General features: G+C 34.4%; 1 protein-coding gene across 2 annotated transcripts in view; it reads right to left on the reverse strand.

Moving 5' to 3' along the window:
* NCOA6 (nuclear receptor coactivator 6) overlaps positions 1–19587 on the reverse strand; it is an 85696-nt gene that overhangs the window by 32773 nt on the left and 33336 nt on the right. For both annotated transcript variants that reach the window (XM_025039807.1, XM_025039808.1), the window contains exons 4-7: positions 16593–16874; positions 13458–13613; positions 7022–7144; positions 150–278 (exon numbers count right to left, since the gene is read on the reverse strand). In XM_025039807.1, coding sequence (XP_024895575.1) covers positions 150–278; positions 7022–7144; positions 13458–13613; positions 16593–16827 — 643 coding nt within the window. In that variant the 5' untranslated portion in view covers positions 16828–16874. The remainder of the gene's footprint in view (positions 1–149; positions 279–7021; positions 7145–13457; positions 13614–16592; positions 16875–19587) is intronic.

Genomic DNA, 19587 nt, shown 5'->3' on the forward strand with positions numbered 1-19587 from the left:
AAATGACAACTTGAAATTAGGGCAGATTTTGTAAAGGACATAGCATTTAAGTTGAGCAGTTAGGAACTGCATCAGAGACAGCTGAATTTTGTAATGATCTGTGTAGCGAGCCCTAGCCTCTCTGATCCTAAAAGAGTGGAGGTCGTTACCTGACTGAGAAGCGGGGCGAGGAGTCCTGGGCTGCAACTCTGAATTGGGGCCTGGTGCCATCATGGAAGATGACATGTTTCCACCCGGGGGTATCATAACAGTGGCAGGGCTGTTCATTCTTATTAATCCTAAAGAAAAAAAAAAATCCCTAGAATAGAGTTTTTGTACTGGCATAATGTTTGTTTTTAATTAAATATTCAAGAATACGAAAAAGTATGGAAAAATTCTATACTAACCTCTACCTTGTATATATCTAAGCATTTTGCCTTACCTCCTTCAGATACATATGTATATACACCAGAGGCCTCCTACTCCTTCCCAATCTCATTCCGTTCCCTCTCTCTTATCTTATAATTGGGGTTATAACAGTTCCATCCATGTTTTATTTATCTTTTCTTCATATGTAGGTAAGCTACATTGAGTTTTCTGTACACTTTTAACCTTTATATAAGTGGCACCATACTACCTGTATTCTTCTTTAATTTTCTTTTTCACTTAACATTATTTTTGGAGATTAATCCATCTTGACTGTTAAATAAGTGCTCCATTTTATGACATCCATACATCCATTCTCCTGTTGATGAATAGTAGGTCCTCCTGCCCCCACTCTGCCCTAACTTTTCATTCTTAAAATTTTGCAATGTCATGTGTTCTTGTGGACATGTGAGACTGTCTTTAGACTACATAATTAGAATTGCTGGGTTTTAAAGTATAAGCATCTTCAACTTTACTAGATATTGGTAAACTGCTCTCTAAAGTAGTTATATAAATTTACACTCCAACTAGCAGTTTGAGAACTCCTCTTGCTCCAAATCGTTCTAATTTCTGATACTGTTAGACTTTTTTAGAATTTTAGCATCTATGTTCGTAAGTGAAAACAGCCTAAATTATCCTCTTTCTATCCCCGTTTAATTTTGGTATCAAGCTTAAAGTAACTTCAAAATAAGTTAGAAAGAATCTTTTCCTCTTTCTATGCCCTGGAAGAATATGTGTATCTGCTCTTAATACTTGATAAAACTAACCTGTAGAACCATCTGGGCCTGTGGGTTATGCTAATTTATTCATAGGGAGACAGATTTTTAATTATTTCAGTTAAATTAATTATTGCATTTTTCAAGTTTTCTAAGTCAGTTTTAAATTATATTTTCAAGAAAACTGTTAATTTGCCAATGCTTTAAAATTTATTAGCATAAAATTATTCATGGGATACCTTTTTTCCATTTTTAAAAACTGAGCTATATAATTGATACTATAAAATACAATCTTTTAAAATAAATACTTTAATTCTTTACATTGCCTGTGCCTCTCTTTTTCTCTTGTCTTATCAGCTTCATCCATTTTAGTTGTCTGTTCAAAGAAACATCTTTTGATTTTCCTGCTCCATTCTATTGGCTTTTAAATTCAGACTTATCTCTGCTCTTAATCTTTATCATTTTCTTCCTCCTAAATTATTAATCTGCTTTTCTTTTTCCCTTGAGTCTTTTAAGTCTTTTCTCTTAATTCTTAAGTCAGACACTTGGCTTATTAATTTTCACTTGATGTTCTTTTCTAATAAAAGTATCTAAGGGCTTAAAGTTTTTTCCAAATGTTGTATTGGCCACATCTCACAAATTTTTATATGTGCTAGTCTCATTATTCTATTCTAAATATTTTCTGTCCATCATAATTGGTTTTTTAAAAAATCACTGGGTATTTAGAATATATTTTTTAATCTCTAAGAATATGAAATATTTTAGGGGATTTTTTTTGGTCACTGACTTAATTGCAGTCTAAGTCAGAGAACATGATCTGTGTAATATCAATATTTGGCATTTACTGAAACTTGCTTTTGGAATGATATAGTCAGTTTATATAAATGTTCCATTTAAGCATAAAAAGATTAAAAATCCTTGAATTATTAGTACATGGTTTCTATATACCACTGTCTCTTGAACAACATGGTTTTGAACTGCATGGGTACACTTAACGAATTTTTTTTTCAATAAATATGTAAGTACTGTAAATGTATTTTCCTTATGTTTTTCTTAATAACATTTTCTTTATCTTACTTTATTATAAAAATACAGTATAGAATACATACAACATACAAAATGTGTGTTAACCGACTGTTTATGTTACTGGTAAGGCTTCCAGTCAGTAGTAGACTATTAGTAGTTAAGTTCTGGAAGAATCAAAAATTATACATATAATTTTGACTGCATGGGTGGTCAGTGCCCTTAACTCCTGTGTTGTTTAAGGGTCAACTGTATATCCATTATATAAAACTATTTTAATTATGTTAGTCAAGCTTTCTTTATCCTTACTAATTTCTTTATGAGCTCAATCCATCAATTACTAAGAGGTGTTAAAATTTCCCCTAAGATTTCCTAACTCCATGTAATTTTGTCTACTGTGCCTCACATATTTTGAGGGTAGGTTATTACGAACATAAAGTTTAACTTCTGGGTGAATTTTTCATTTTACATCATACAGTGGCCCTATTTATCCGCTGTAAAGCTTTTTACCTTAAAGTCTATTTTAGTTATATCTCTTTTTCTTGGTTAATAGTCCCTTAGATTATCTTTTTTCCTATCCTTTTAACTATGAACTAAGTTCTTATATTTTTTTGTTTTTCCTGTAAGAACACATAACTAAATCTGATTTTGTTACTGAATCTGATTAATAACTCTTTTTATCATTGTTCATAATCCATTTGCCTTTATTGTTAATTACTGGCATATTTTGGTTTATAATTTTATGATACGATTGCTTTTTATCCTTCTGTGCTGCTTTCCTATTTTTCCTGTTTTTTTTTTCATGCTGTTTTATTTTTTCTGAATTTTATTGATTTTTTTCTATCACTCCCTTCCTTTCTACCCTCCACTACTAGAAATTATACATTCTATTTGTTATTTTAGTGACAGCTTTAAAGTGTCAACAAACATCTGACTTAAAGTCTAAAAACAATAATCATCATTATACTAAATAAGTCAATGCTTATTTAGAAATATTTACCCATTTTTACCAATTATTTAGCTCACCATTCCTTCTTAGCTCTTATTTCTTCCATCTTAGGTTCAATTTTCTTCTTCCTGAAGTACATCCTTGAGCAGTTCAATTAGCAAGGGTCTGTTAATGGTAAATTCTCTTAGTCTCTTTGAAAAGGTCTTTATTTCATATTACTCTTGAAATTCTAGGCTGTCAATATTCTCATCACTTTGAAAATATTTTTCCAATGTTTTCTGGCTTCCAATGTTGCTGTTGAGAGATCAGCTGTGGGTCTGATGGTCTTTCCTTTGTAAATAATTGGTCTTTTATTTTGAATTGCTTTTAATATTCTCTTTATTTTTCATGTTCTGTAGCTTTACAGTTTTGCGTCCAGATGTGGTTTTATTTTTATTTGCAGTGCTCAGGATTATTGGGCTTCTGAATCTGAAGACTCATTTCTTTTATCATTTCTGGAAATACTTCAGCCATTCTGTCTTTGACTATTGTCCCTCCTCAATTTCTTTATCTTCTTCTGGAACTCTTTTCAGACTTATGTTAAACCTTCTCATTTTATCCTTCATGTCTCTTGACCTTTTTCATACTTCCATCTCCTTATTTTTCCTCTACTACATTCTGGGTAATTTCTTCAAGTTCGCCTCCTAATTCAGCTATGTCTAATTTTCTGGGTAAGTTATTCACTTCAGTAAGCTTTAAATTTCTGTAAGTTTTATCCTCCCCCCATTCTCTTTATGTGTCTTGTTCACTTTTTTGGATTTTCATAATTTAAAACCCCTTGATATTTCTATTATCTAGAATTCTGGAAGGAGGGAACCTAATCCTAAATTTCAAAAATTTACAATATAAGCTCATTTATAGTAGGTTTTAACTATGAGAAGTCTTCAGTAGTGTGGGTTGAGGATGTTGCCCTCCAGAACTTAAACAACTGTTACCAGTCTAGAACCACTTAATGACTTAGCTTGGCTTTCCTGAATCATTTCAATAATATATTAAATGCCCAACATGCACAAGAGTAGAGAAGACAATTCACAACCACCATCCCAACCTTCTGCCCCACCCAACTAGAAGCCCAGGCCAAGGGACACAAATTTTGCATTTGTCTCCCTGTGCCAGAGGATAAAAATTTTCTAATCTATCTTTCACTGAAAATTTTGGCTTCATAAGGGATTCTGAATTCTGACTTCCTTCTTTATGTAGACCCAAAGCAAGGCTTCAAAATTTATCCCTTCCTGGCCATTAAAACTCAAATCCCTTGGCCCCTGCAGAAACTCCTCATTTGTTTATTGCTGTCTAAATGTTCTTTTTTGACTTCTTTCTTGCCCAGGAGATTTCCTTTACTTTCTTACAAGCTCAGCTGTACATTAAATGTTGTTTTTAGCCAGCATTTTTAGGTGTTCTGTAGTTGAAGGGCAGTTAGACAAAGGTTTATGTGCTGAAACCGGATTTGTTTCTGAGGAACTCCATGCCATTTTTCAAACATGATAATTAGACAATAAGAAAGCTCTTAGGAGATAAGAAGAAACAGGTTTTTTCAGTCTACAATCAGCTTTCTACCCTCAGAAATGTTCAAGCACATGCCAATTACATGCTCAGTAGTGATACTATGAAATATATTCCAGTGCTAGGTGGGCATTTGGACTAGATCTAAGGTTCACAACTCTGGGGGGGACATTCGACAATGTCTAGAGACAGTTTTTGTTGGTACAACTGAGAGAAAAGGGTGATAGCGCTACTGATATCTGGAAGGCTGAGACCAGGAATGCTGTGAAACATCCCTAATGCACAGGTCAGCTCCCCACAGAAAAGAATTATTCCAATGCATCAATAGTAATGAGATTGAGAAACCATAACTTAATGACTACTATGGTATCCTCACTAATCCTGGGGTTCTAAAAGGCTATGGGGAAAATAAAAAAAGGCTATAGATTCGGTTTTAATTACAAAAGACTTTGCTTATCGGTCAACTTTCTATTGCCAATGCTAAGAGAAGAAAGCAGTGCTAAGAAAAATTTACAATCTAAGACATTCTAGATACACAATTCCAAAGTCATTTATTATTGTTTTAGAGAGTAGTTAAGGTCTCTTTTCCTAAAAAACGTTCTCTATTTTGTTTAACGTGACATTAAATTTGCTTGCATCCACTGTCCTCATGGACAACAGAGAAAAACATTTCTAGAGTATGCTTGGCAGTAAAGAAAGATACTTAGGAATTAAAGTGTTTCTGTGACTACAGACCATTACTAATTGATTATTTCTAAAACTTTGCATTATATATATTATCACAATCAGTGGCCTTCATTAAATACCAATCTAACCTAATTTCAACCTAAAGTTTCTAAGTTTTCTATGCTAATAATGAACTACACATTTTGCTATAATTTACACTCACTTCCGAGAGATGCTTAGTAAATACGTCTGTTATTTGCCAGATCCTAGGAGAGCTTGCAATAAGTATGCTGATATTGGCTTAATGAAGTTTTAAAATTTTAAGGCTGAAAGAGATCTACAGCATTGTTTCTAGGACATAATCAAATATGTTTACAGATAACTAAGGCTAGTAAATATTAAGTCATTTGGCCAAAAATTGAAACCAGACCCAGATTTCTTGAGTCTCATTCTAGGGCTATTCATTCTTTCACTAGCTATATGCAACTTGGCTAGTCTCTTCTCACTCTTCTTCTGGCCCTCGCTTGTAATCTCTCATAAAGCTGCCTTAACATCAAATGCTCAGACTTTTGTAAATATCTACATCTATCGACTCCCTACTATAGGTACCAGTCTGTGTATTTTACATCTAGCATATGGAACTCTACAACAGCCTAACAGTAACTCAGTAAATGCTTGTTATACAGTTCAGGGTTCAACCACCTTCAAACATGGAAGCAAAAGACTGCAAGCACTATTAGCTCATTTATTGGTGAAGAAAACTGTTGCTTGGAGAGGTACAGTGACTGGCTTGAGTTAATCACTAAATGGCAGTGCCAGGATAAAAAGCTAATTCCAACTTTATATGGCCAAGTCTTCAGCTACCTGTTCAGAACAATGGCTTTATAAATTGAGCTTATCCATTCTGCTGCATTTCTTCAGGAGTAGCTCCTGATACTACTGTGGTAGGTGGGGAGGTGAATAATTTGGTATAGTTTCAGGTGCTTACTTTGCTTCAACCACAGCAGCTGTGCTTTTCTGGTTTATTTCGATAAAAGGTCCTGCAACAGAAAAAGTCTAAAAGCCACTGGTGTAGTGAAAAGAGCACTAAACTGGGAGCTGGATCTGTGATATTAGCTCACTGCTACTTGACCCTGCTTCCTTTCTGTGAGCTCCACAGCTTTCTCAAATTTAAATGAGAGAGCCAAATCAATTCCAAAACTCTGTGATTCTCAGAATGTTGAATTCAATCTCTAAAGGAGAAATTTTGGGGTTACTAGAACAGGTAGCAAGTAATTTAGAACTCAAGTTCTAAATATATAAAAACACACATTTTCCCACATACTTGTACAGATTCTACATAAGCACACAAGAACTTTTAGCTCATAGATTCACAGCCTTAGAGAAAGCAAGAGTTAGAAAGCTATATTCTCTATTATGCTATAAACATCCTGAGTGTAGAAAATACTTTATTCATTTCTATTTCCAACACTTAGCATAGGTTCTGTCATGCAACAATAACTTAATAAATGAGCCCAAAAGATTGTAAAGACGATATGCTTCCTGCTCTGTGACTCTAGCCTCCTACGAGTGAGTTATGTCTTGATCTCCTGAACCAGTAAACAGAGATGTGCCAGGAACTGCTGCCTCTCTTGCAGGACCTAAATGATTATACATTAGCAAATAAAGACAAAAAACAAACTCCTAGTAAAATGTCACACAATGGAGTGGGAGATCTCACCTGGACCACCTGCCATGGGGAATCCTGTCTCCATCCTAACTGAATTTCCGGCTCCCATGGGTCCATTCATTCTCACATCTTGGCTTCGGTTCTGAGCCAAAGCCAGGTTGATAGCACCTTCCCCTGAAAATGACAGGTTATAAAAAGGAAATCAGCAGAATAAGATACAAATTTTGTTTAAAAATAGGTACAAAAGAGTTATAGTTTTGTTGTTTTTGAAGAATTATGTTAAGTTTACTACCACAAAAAGGGTGGGATCAATACAATGTGGGTCTTTCTTCAACCTCATCTGAGCAGGTTTACTTACATGAAGCATGAGGAGAACATAACCAATTGTCACAACACAGCAGATGGGCAATCATTAATGATGCGTAGCATCAGCAGGGAGCCTGGAACTCAATATTTACTTTCAGCCAGCTTCCTAAGAGTGTGTGTATGTGTGTGAAGGAAGAAAATGGTATGGGGACACTGGAATATTTGTGAGCAAAATAACATTTCCCTTTCAATAACTACAATATAAACAGATATCCAGCAGATAAATTCATGCAATGAAGAGCCGCAAAGTTGTTTTGTCCACTGATGGACAAATGGATAAAGAAGATGTGGTACATACATACAATGGATATTACTCAGTCATAATAAAAATGAAATCTTGCCATTTGCAACAATATGGATGAGTAAGTGAAATAAGTCAGAGAAAGGCAAATACCATATGATTTCACTTATTTGTGGAATCTAAAAAGCAAAATAAAGAAACAAACAAAACAGAAACAAACATAGATAGAGAGAACAAATTGATGGTCGTCAGATGGGAGGGGAGTAGGGGGATGTATGAATAAGATGAAGAGATTAAGACATACAAATTGCCAGTTAAAAAACACTCACAGGGATATAAAGTACAGCACAGGAAATATAGTCAATAATATTGTAATAACTATGTATGGTGTCAGATGGGTACTAGACTTATTGGGTGATTGCTTTGTAAGTTTTGTCTAATCACTATGTTGTACACCTGAAACTAAATAATATTGTATGTCAACTGTAATTGAGGAAAAAACCCAACTGTAACTGAAAAAAAACAAAAGTAGATAGGTTGCTAGTAATCTACCTCTAAGATATCTAATGATTAGATCAACATTTGTACAGGATTTTTAAAGCTTACAAAGTTTTATCTCATTTGAATATCACAATAGCCTGATAGGTAATGTCACTAGAAGTGAAAAGACCCTAAACTTTGAGGCAACTTAAATCTTAACTGGTCTAATGAGGAAAAGGTCTTTGAAATAAGTTCTGGATGCTTCTCACCTTTAATTCAAAATTTTAACTATTGTTACTCTGGAGGACAGTACCACCTTGTGGACAAATTGAAGTATAGCTAGCCTGTGGCTGAGTTGATTAAAGTCAGCATTCACTGGAGTGCTTCCTTACTGTGGGGTGGGGGTCAAGGTTTACAGAGCCAGATGATAAAGAAGGAAGCTAATGAGGGCACAGTTTCCCCTGTTTTGTCACTGATGTGCATCAGATTTGTTTTAATCCATTTCCCATTTCTCGTTTAGAAAAAAAAGGTGCAGATCACTGCGAGTGTTAACTTTACAAAAATACGCTCTTTGAGGTGAAGCAAATCTGACTGGTTTTCAATGTGGAAATAAAATATAAAAACTGTTCTTGGAGTTATTTCTAAACAGAACTTGTCTCCAATCCTAATGTAACAGAAAAGTTTACATAAATCAGATCATTAAATCAATCTCTGGCGAACAAGTGTTTGAGAACAATGTTAAGCATCACACATAGGAATGCTACATTTTCTGGGATTTGACATTTTCAGCAATTGAGAATTACTATATTTTGCAAATGGGAATACCACTACTAAAAACAGAATGCTATAAATAAAATGATATCATTTGTTTCCAAAGACTACTGCTATATTAGAGTGATGTGAAAATAAGAATAAATGTGAAATATTTTGTGGCAAACTTTGGGGGTAAGGTTAAGACTGTAACCTGCGAGTTATCTCAGGATAAATGCTGCAGGTGGCCACCAAGTATTCTTGGGGCAAATGGGAAATGGGTTAACAAGGCAGGTAGGCTGGTCATAGAGAACAAACATATTACTAATAAAGAATTAATCACCAGGCTACAAGATGCTCTAAGTTGCCTATTGGTGTCAGAAGTAAAAGAGAAAAATATACATCTTGAGGGTTTCCACTAAAGGGAAAGAACTAAATATACCAAACTTGGTAAGATATTCTAAACAGAAATATTGTTCTTGAAATGGACATCAGATCATGTCACTTCTCTGCTTAAAACCCTTGTACTGCAGGTTAAATATTTGGTGAAGGAAGGAAATTTAACTTTGGGTGAACACACAATGGAATATATATGGCATATTGCTGAACTGTACACTTGAAACATTTGATTAACCAATAATTTTAATTAAAAAAAACCCTACTCCATTGCTCCCATTGCTTTAGAAATAAAACCAAACTCCTTAAGAGGGTATACAAGCCCTCAAATTATCTATCCAGCCCAGTGCTGTTCTACAGAAATATAATACGAGCCACATATATGTAATTTTTGATTTTCTAGAAGTTGCAATAAAAGGGTAAAAAGAAACTGGTAAATTAATTGTAATATATTTTGTTTATTAACCCGATACATCCAATGTATCATTATTTTAACATATAATTAATATAAAAAAATAATGATATTCTTTACATTCTTTTGGGGGGAAGCCAAGACTTCAAAATCCAGTGTGCATTTTACAATTACAGTGCATGTCAGTTTGGACTAGCCACATTTCCAGTGCTCAACATGTGGCTTGTGGCTACAATACTGGACAGCCCAGATGTGGCTCTTGCCTACCTTTCTAACCTCAACTCACACTATTTTCTCTTTAAATAAAAAAGATTCAGCCTTAGAGGCATTTTTTTTAGTTTCTTAGGCACACAAATCTGCTTCTTACCTCAAGGCCTTTGCACATGTTGTTCCCCTCTGCCTAGAACAGTTCTCCTGCGCTCTTTGCATAAACCAACACCTCAATTTTCATGTAATCTTAAGTGTACATGGCCAGGATGGCCTCCTCTAACCATCTTAACCAAAGTTAGGTCCATCCTATAAGAATATCTTTTTATTTCTTCAGAGCACATCCCATGTAATTACTTATTCATTCACTTATTATCGTGTCTGCATCCCCCATTACTGTATAAGTATAACCATAAGTCTGCCCTAGTTCCTTTATATCTGTTGTCCCAGGAGAGTTATTAATAGCACCCTCTTTTACTTTCAAAAGTGTCCTAATTTAGATGATGAATTATACTGCCACTCTAATTATATCCTTTATACATAGAACAGTGGTACATGGTAGGCATTCATTAGCTATTTACTGAATATATGATGAATTGATATCTTATAACCTTACAAAGAATTATCAGCATTTTTCTATATGATAAATGCAATCCTGGAAAACCTCATGTTCTGTAAAACCTCACACTGAAAATAGGTTTTATGTAAAAAATATTGTTGTGACAAACTCAAAACTCATGTGGCTCTGTAACCAGAGCTCTAATAAAAACAAAAATTAGTTGAGGCAACACATCTCAAAACACTAGAGTAGAAATGCCTGGTTAAAGATGCTGAGATAATACAGATGAGGTGATGACCTGAGCCAGTGGGGCTGTCATTAAGGTGGGTACAGGAGGAAGTGTAACTTGTCACAAGCTGAGAGCCATGCAATGCTGGGGGTGCACTTCTGGGGAAGGTGCCTGAGTGTAAGTTCTGTCTTCATTTTCTTAAAATAAAGTTGAAAGGACTCCCACCTGTGTATCAGCTGAGCTAGAGGCTTTTTTTTTTTCCTTATAGATAATTATCCTTCCATTCCTATTCTAGCACGCCTTTTCCAGGAACAATCACACATGAATCAATACAATTTCCACATTATACTGCTATTATTCCCCTATTTGCCAAATGCATATAAATTAACTGTTGTAAAAAAAAAAAAAAAAAAACATGTGGAGAACACTACTGGTCCTCTCAAAGTTGCTCACTAGGGGTCCACTACAGTCTGTGAGCCAAATCTAGGCTGTTGCCTATTTATTTAAATAAAGTGTTACTGGAATACAGCCATTCATTTACACATTGCCTATTGCTGTTTTTGTGCTATAATGATAAAGTTGAGTTACTGTGACAAAGGTAAAAAAAAATTTATTCTCTAGCCCTTTACAGAAAAAGTTTGCAGATTCCTGCTTTAAATCACCATGAATTTACAAAGAGGCCACAAAATGTCTTCAAAAAAGATGTCTCCCCAACTCCTTGGCCAAAACTCAAAGAAGGGAGGATACAAGGAGTATTCTTCAGTGGAGACTAGACTGTTGGGGGAACCTGTCCTTCCACCCCTGTAGCAGACACGACAATGGCAATAATTCCTCTTACAACTTACAAAAGCATCAACCCATCACGTTTCATAAAAGCAACAGCTGCTGCCACCACTTTCCTGCCTGCCTGAATTCCCAGGGAGTGCAGAGAGAAAAAATGAGATCACCTAGGAGACATATGTGTGACCTAAAAGTTAAAAAACTCTTTTCTGTAATGTGATAATCATTGCCATATGTGAATATCATAATTTCTTAAAGTATGTTATCTATTTTGCCTCCTCATCGGTACTTATGTTTTAATTTATGGCTATAACATTAAAGGGAAGTCAGCATCTTACCCTTTTAAGAACTTGGAAGCAGGTCTGATAAGAAAATAATATTTCCTTTCTCCACTGGAGAACACTACCACTTAAAGTTGCAAAGCATTTAAACTCAGATAAATAGGTAACAAAGACTGTAAACATTTTAGGTTTTTAAGAAAACACTTATGTGTTTCGTATAAAGAACAAATGTGCTTATAAAGTAGAAACGGTCTACATAGTGTCATTATATCCAACAGTTGTTTAACTCCTACTCTTCCCAAAAGTTCATCCTATATCCTATAGGTTGCTGTGAATTAATTTTACTTTGATGAATCTTTTTAGACAATAGAACATTTTCCAAAATAAACTGGTTATTGTTTAAGTCACTATTCCCTTCTTTATCAAATAACAAAATTTACCCCATTTTTCAGTCTATTTATAATCTTTGTTTATTGTTATTGCCCCTTCTGGGGCACAGCAACCTACAATCCTAACTGCACGAAATGTGTCTCACTCTTATCTACAAAATGTTGACCCTCTCTGCTGCTGAGGTTTTGTGGAACATTTAGGTTCCAAGCAAGCACAGGGTCAGGATGGCTTGGCCTACAAGTGGAAGGGAAGGCTGGTATCGCTGGTTGTCACTTTGCTTGCATCAACACAGGAGGGGAAGAAAGGGTTTTAAGTCACTGAGCACCCAAAGATAGAACCTTCTTGGTGCTCCCCCAAACCTGGTACTTACATCTCTCACAAGTTTGTCTCCCTCACCAAGATCATTAGCTCCTTCTGAGTTCATAAAAGCAAGGACCATATTTTATTTATCATTGTTTTCCTAGTGCTGAAGCAAAGTAGTGCTGTTATATATGTTATCCTTGCTTTCATTCAATGTGTGGTTACTAAAGAACTTAACATCTATAGGGAGGCAGAGATATAACATGGTCTCTGCCCTACTAGAGCTTGCAGTCTATGGGGGAACAAAACAATAATCAAATAACTGCTCTAATAAAAGTGTGAGATAAATGATCTGAGGGGGAAAAAACACCAGACTTTTGTGAGTGCAAGTAATAAAGGATTCTGACTTAGACATGGAGTTCAGAAAATACATCCTCAAGAAGATTTAAGCTGATACTTGAAGGCTGCATAGGTGTTAACTAAGGGAAGGGAAAATGGTAGGGGACAATATTTCATATAGAGAAGACATCAATGCAAAGGACCCATTGCAGGAGGAAGAAATGAATATTCAAAGAACCAAAAGAAGGCAAGACACAGACAGCAAGGAGGAGAGTTTGCACAAGATAAGGCTGGAAGAAAAAGGTAGAGGTCAGACCAAGCGAAGCATGATAAGGAGTTGGTCTTTATTCTGTGAACAATAGAAAGCCATACCAGGGTTTTAAACTCGTGTGTGTGTGTGTGTGTGTGTGTGTTTGTGTGTGTGTAGCATATTTTCATCTGTTAGATAAAAATTAAGGCTTATTTGGTGGAGGAGCAATTGAAATTAGATATTCTTTAAAAGACAAATCAGTTTCTGGTCAGGGTGCCAGTAAAATCAAAGTATGACAGACTGACAGCCAAAATCAGCGAACAGAATGGAGCTCAAACATCAGGACCCAACCAGAGCCTCAATCCCTCTATTCTAGGGTGCTGCATCGTAAAGCACAGGTTACATAAATTACTTGGCATTCTGAAACTTAACAGGAGAAAAAATCAAAACAGCACAGAAAATCATGCTATATTCTACTGTTATTATGATTTGGGTCCAGATGGGCACCTTCAATCTGAACGGAGAGAATCCCTAGATCCCGAAGCTGCTGGTTGTTGCTCTGAGCCAGGATCCGTAGCCGCTCCGCTGCTTCCCGGGGGATATTGAATGTCACACGCACACTGTTCCAGGGCTCCACCTTCTGTACCTTTAGCTTACTGGATTCTTGGTCGTGAAAGAAAGAGAATAATATTGATAATCTTTTAGCTACTAGAAGCCATGAAACGGACAACAAAAAAGTAAAAGAACAAGGCAGAGCACCAGCTTGGAGTAGCTGAGAAGCTTAGGCTTTGGTGTTAGGTAGACTTCAAATCCAATCTCGCTTTTATCACTCAGCACCTGGAGTGGCCACGAACAAGTTATTTAACCTTTCTGAAACTCACCTTTCTTTTCTCTAAAACCATGAAATACTACTTCATGAGACTGTGGGTGCTAAATGAGATAATACATGCCAAAAACTGAGCACAGGACCTGATATACTTACTATAGGCACTGAATAAATAGAAAGCAGTAAGATGAAGTAAGGAATATAAGAGAAGGGAGAGGCAAGTTTGTTAATAGAATAATATCTACTTCTGGACTCAGTTCAATGTATGTGAGCTGAGAAGCTGAAAAATTTAAGTCTCAACTTTCAAGTGAAATTCTATTAAAAATTCAATTGGCAGATACTCCAATTGTAGGGAATCTGCAGCTTATTCAGCAAAAGAGCACCAAAAAGGAAAATAATGCCTTTTACTTATAAAAAGTTAAGCAATTTTACCTCTTCAAATGAAACGTTTGAAATTTTAACACTCATATTATATATTCACTGAGTATCCCTGTGGAAGATAATTATAGAGACAGGGAGCAAACATTTCTTCCAATGTTCTATAAATGCTTCAGTTTAAGAAGGGCTTAAGCCTTGATTTTTTACATCTTCGATTTTTAAATTTTTACGTACTTTAAGAGTTGAATTTCCATGGATGCACACCAAACTTGGGGGAAAACAACAAATTTCACAACTAAGCTTCAGTTAGGATATGAAAACATTATATTTCAGCAAGTCTTAAAAGTCAATGCAAACTTCAGGACATGTATTTTTAAAAAGATATAAAAATTAACTAATTGAGGAGGTAATGTTGTTTATAATTATATTTTATTGATGGAAAGCAAATCCCAGGTCCAGTTAGCCTATAAAAAAAACTTTTCAACAACCCTAGACAAAATAATTTTCCTTTTGTTAAAGCTCAGCTAAATTAAATCTTTTGTATCCTCTATTTGGTTATACATTCCAATACTAAGAAAATGATCATATAGGCATATCTGTTCTCAAAATAAGAAATATTCATGGATAGGTTAAAGTGCCTACACAATGCCTAAAGTCCTTTTCAGCTCTAATACCCTTATATGTTAAAAGTTAACTTATCCAGACATGAGTTCACTTATTCTAATGTGGGAAAAAGAGACCACTTGCTAAGAGCAGTGAGATAACACAATCATAGAAATTTCAAACGAATTAGGCTATTTTCAGTCTGTCTATTTTACAGGTGAGGAAACTGAAGCCCAGAAAGGCTAAGAAGGGCAGAATCCTGTGGCTACCTAGTAGCATCAGAGATTGGCATTAAAATCCAGCTCTGATTCCCAGGTTAAAATCCTTCCCATGACAGTTATGCATTCATACAGCAAAACGCAGGAAACTTGGGATCCTGGTTCCACCGAATACAAGTGCTACAGAGCTTCTTCCAAATTGGAAAAGTACTGGAATCTTATACATGGTCTAGACAAACACCAAATATGCTTATGGTATTATCTACTTGTGATACGACTGCAGAAAAATCCTTGTCTATAACATAGTTGTATTTCCTCAGAAGTGTTTTAAACTTCCATCATATATGAGAAGATTTGACTTAAAATACTTTTGGGCTAAGAATATAATCTGATAATACCATTAAGTCTGGCTTTGGTTATTTAAAAGCAATAAATAAACTAATTTAGCAATTTAAAACCAAGAAAAAAATGTGGGTAATTAAGAGCAATGACATTTTCAGGCCCACTGGGCCCTTATAATACAATATATTTTGACTATGATTATGCTTGACAATGATGTTGATAACTACAACTTTAGCACATAAAATTTTCTAATACTATTATAAATAATTGATAACTATAAAGAAGTCTTATACAACACAGTAAAAAAAAAAAAAAACCCTTGAAAACAATGACAGCTTCTCTCCTAACATCAAATCTCAAAGAAAAAAAACCCCCAAATCCAAAAAAGCTAATGAGCATTTAAACAGATCAAGATTTGATAGAAGGATAAAATCGAGGCTTTGTACTGTATCTGAAGGGATTAGATAATTGTGCTAACAAGAAAAGATGGAGACCACCTAAACCAGGTTCAAAAACAAACACCCACAAGACCAAGACAGGTAATCTAAATGTTTGAAGAGGTCAGACAGGAACAAACTGCAGTGAGGCGAGGGCCTGCTTTCAGTGGCAGCTGCTACTTGGCACAATTGGAGAGTGAGAGCGAGCTCAGTGTTATCAGATCTTCCCATTTTAAAAGACAAATCTAAAATCTAGATTTTTATGTAAAGTATCTCAATTTTAAAACACTGGCAATGAAATTTAAACATTAAAAATAAAAACAAAAAACAAAACAAGCAAAAAAATTAAAGTGAGCTATAACACATGGCGGCAGGCTAGATCCAGCAGGTGTTGGTTAGTAATCTCTGATCTAAAATTTAAGAGAACAATCTTCAAGTACCTTTTAAGTAGAACCATGGGGTAAAAGATTTTTGTAAGCTTTACGGGGCCTTAAAGATCCAGTCTAACCTCTTCGTTTTAAAGGTAAAGAAAATGAAGACCAGAGAGTTAAAAACAATAAATACATTTGGGTATTGTGTACTCCTCCTCTCCATTAGAGCAGATTATTTAATGAGTACTATGTTAAACAATAGTTTATTATGTTCAGTTCCTTCATATACTTAAAAGAAACACAACAGAATTTCTATTTTAAAAAATCCTAAAATTCCAATTCTGCAATTAAAATCAGTCTTTCAACCCAGTAGACCAAAGCTTTACTTTGTAAAACTCAAGATAACCACAGAATGGCAAACACTTCAAAAAGAGCAACAAGAAGGAAAAATAATTAAAGTAAATTACCCATGTGTAACAAATTGGGCACATTCTCCAATATTGTGTCCAATTTCCATTTGAAGTCTTTATCATCTATATTTCCTTTGAAGGCCACAAAGATTGTAGAATCCTCCAAAATACTATCATTTTTTGTGTCATCATCTTCTAGTCCAGAGTCAAAATCCATCTCTGAGTCTTCCACTGTTGATGAACACAAGGAAGTATAGATGTCTTCTAAATTTGGAAGGTCATCCAAAACCATGGTGAATATTATTCTAGAAGCATATGCGAAGTGGACAATAAAAAAACCTTTGAAGAGAGAAGATAGAAAAAGCATTACAATGCATAATTATGCAATCAACAATGTATAATCCATAGTTCAATGTAAAATTATTTACTTGCCAATAAGTACAAAAACTAAATTACAGAGAGGATAAACTAATTTAATTATGATATTCTATAATAATTAGTTCTTAAAGATAGTAGGAATAATAATAAACCAGTTTTAAATAAAATTCCTTTTATTATGTTATAATGTTTATGTCTATTATGTTGTTGTATGCTACCTTTTTGTAAGCCTAGAATATGGGGGAGGAGGTTAACAAGAGATCACAAAGAAATAAAACAAGCATTTTCTAAGATTTTATATAAGCCTTTGGGTGACCCCACAGAGCAAGGGGCTGCCAGAGACTCCCTTTACTCCTGTCCTGACAAAAGCTTCAGAGGAGCCCAGGTTTCTAAAGCCCTTCTCTTTCTCTAACATGCAAAGCACAACTTGACTCAACTAACGGCATCTGGAGGACTACCTAAAATCCTAAAGTCTTTTATGAGTACCATTTTAAACAACTTTCAAAGGGTTATTAATAGTAGTATGGCTGAAAATGATTCAGAACAAAAATTTTTAAAAATATTTTTACGAAAATAAATGGTTAACACATGTTTATAGAGGCAAAGAACTGTATCTAGGGCAGAACTAAATTACTTTTTAACTTTTAGATCTAAAGAAGTCACATTTTCTTTTATTTTTAGTTATGATGCCTACCAAACAGTAAATGTATTAAAGATCACACCATATGTCCATTTCCTTCATTAACTTTGAGACTGAAGATAACATTCTTAACTCAAAGGTGAATGAATGAACATTAATTTTTAGCATTTGTGTAAAGCAAGAATGGCATGGAAACATAAGAACCTCACATAAATCTTCAAATTTTAAAACATTCCTTACATAAATTATAATTATAACCATGTTTTCTTTTTTTTAAAGATGGGGGAAAAAAAAGGACTGAAAATAAATCCACTAAAATGCAAACAGCAATTGCGCTAGATTGATATGATCACTGGTGAGTTTTCTTTTCCTGTTTTCCAAATATGCTATAAGTCATTAGGGAAATACAAAACTAAATATGCTGTAATACAGTTATACTACCTGAATAAATGGGAAAAAAGTATTAACTTTTAAAAACTTTAACTTTTCTTTTTTCTTTTTTTAAACAGTCACTAAACTTCAAGATCAAAGGCTTTCCAAAAACCAATCTAAGGGGAAGAAATTCCTCTGTTATAAATAAATATGGGAAAAAAACTTTTATGTTTGAGTAGAACACTTTATAGTCTTGTACTGTGACTTACAAAGAGATAGTGTGATTTGGGTGGTTAAAAAACAATAGCATTCAGAAAATCCTTTAGAAATACCACTGTTGTTAGTCATTTGCCAAAGCATATTAAAGATTTTAAAGAATTTTAGAGGTAAAGAAACAAAACTAAAAAAGATTTTTAGGGCTTAAAGGCTTCTGCTCATCAGGAAAAAGTGAATGCTGAAATTGAATGAAAAACTGTAGCTATTTAACAGCTGTTCCAAAGTTAGAACAACTGTAAGAAGAGAATTTAAAATTTAAGAAACATTTTCCCAAAGAATCTTTAACTGGAAAGAAGAAAACCAACTGAAAAACCTGGACTTTGATAGTCTTCTAAAGAGGTCACTGGTCATGCCATGAAGGCTGTGTATCCAGATTTGGGAAACTCTTACTGTCAGACACTAAAAATCAGCTAATCTAAATTCAGGAATTATCAGTTTAACAGTACCATAGACACTGTACCTTAAAAAAAAAAAACAAAAAAAACCAAGAAATTGAAAGGCAGTCTATAAAAAAAATTGCTTTCCCTCCAAAAAAATTTTTAAAAGAAATGTCTTCCAGTGCATTGATAATGTCTATTTAAAATCTGTTAAGAATTTACATAATAATCGACCAATCTTTTTTCCAGCTTTATTGAAATATAATAATTAGTTGCTAATATTTACATTGTACAATTCAATGCTTTTCAATGCTTTTTCAAATATAGTTGGCATACAGTAATATTAGTTTCAGTTGTACAGAATAGTGATTAGAGATTTATATAACTCACAAAGTGATCGCCCCACTAAATCTAGTTCCCGTCTTCCCCTTACATATTTATTACATTAACTATTTTCCTTATGCTACACTTTATATCTCCTTGTCTATTCTGTAACTATCCATTTGTACTTCTTAATCCCTTTGCCCTTTTTCATCGTCTCCTCAACTCTCCTCCCATCTGGTAGCCCTCAAAATATTTTTGTATCTATGAGTTTATTCTGTATCTATGAGTTTTTGTTGTTGATTTTGTTCTTTAAATTCCGTATGTTCATGAAATCATGCAATATTTGTCTTTCTCTATCTGATTTATTTCATTCACTGCAATACTCTCTAGGTCCATCAAAGCAATATCTTCTTCCATCCCCTTCTTTTCAGTCTGTGTGTGACAGATAAAGAGCTTCCCAGACAAAAATAAGCTAAAGGAATTTATCAACACCAAGCCAGTATTACAAGAAATGTTGGAGCGACTTCTTTAAGAAGAAAAAGATATGTATCAAAAACAGGAATAAAGAATGGTAATAACTACATTCCTATCAACAAGTACCTCAAATGGAAAAGAATTAAGTGCTCCAACCAAAAGGTAGAGTGGCTGAATGGATAAGAAAACAAGACCCCTACATATGCTGCCT

The sequence above is a fragment of the Pteropus alecto genome, unplaced genomic scaffold (genome assembly GCF_000325575.1).
Source record: "Pteropus alecto unplaced genomic scaffold, ASM32557v1 scaffold45, whole genome shotgun sequence".
Classification (NCBI taxonomy): Eukaryota; Metazoa; Chordata; class Mammalia; order Chiroptera; family Pteropodidae; genus Pteropus; species Pteropus alecto.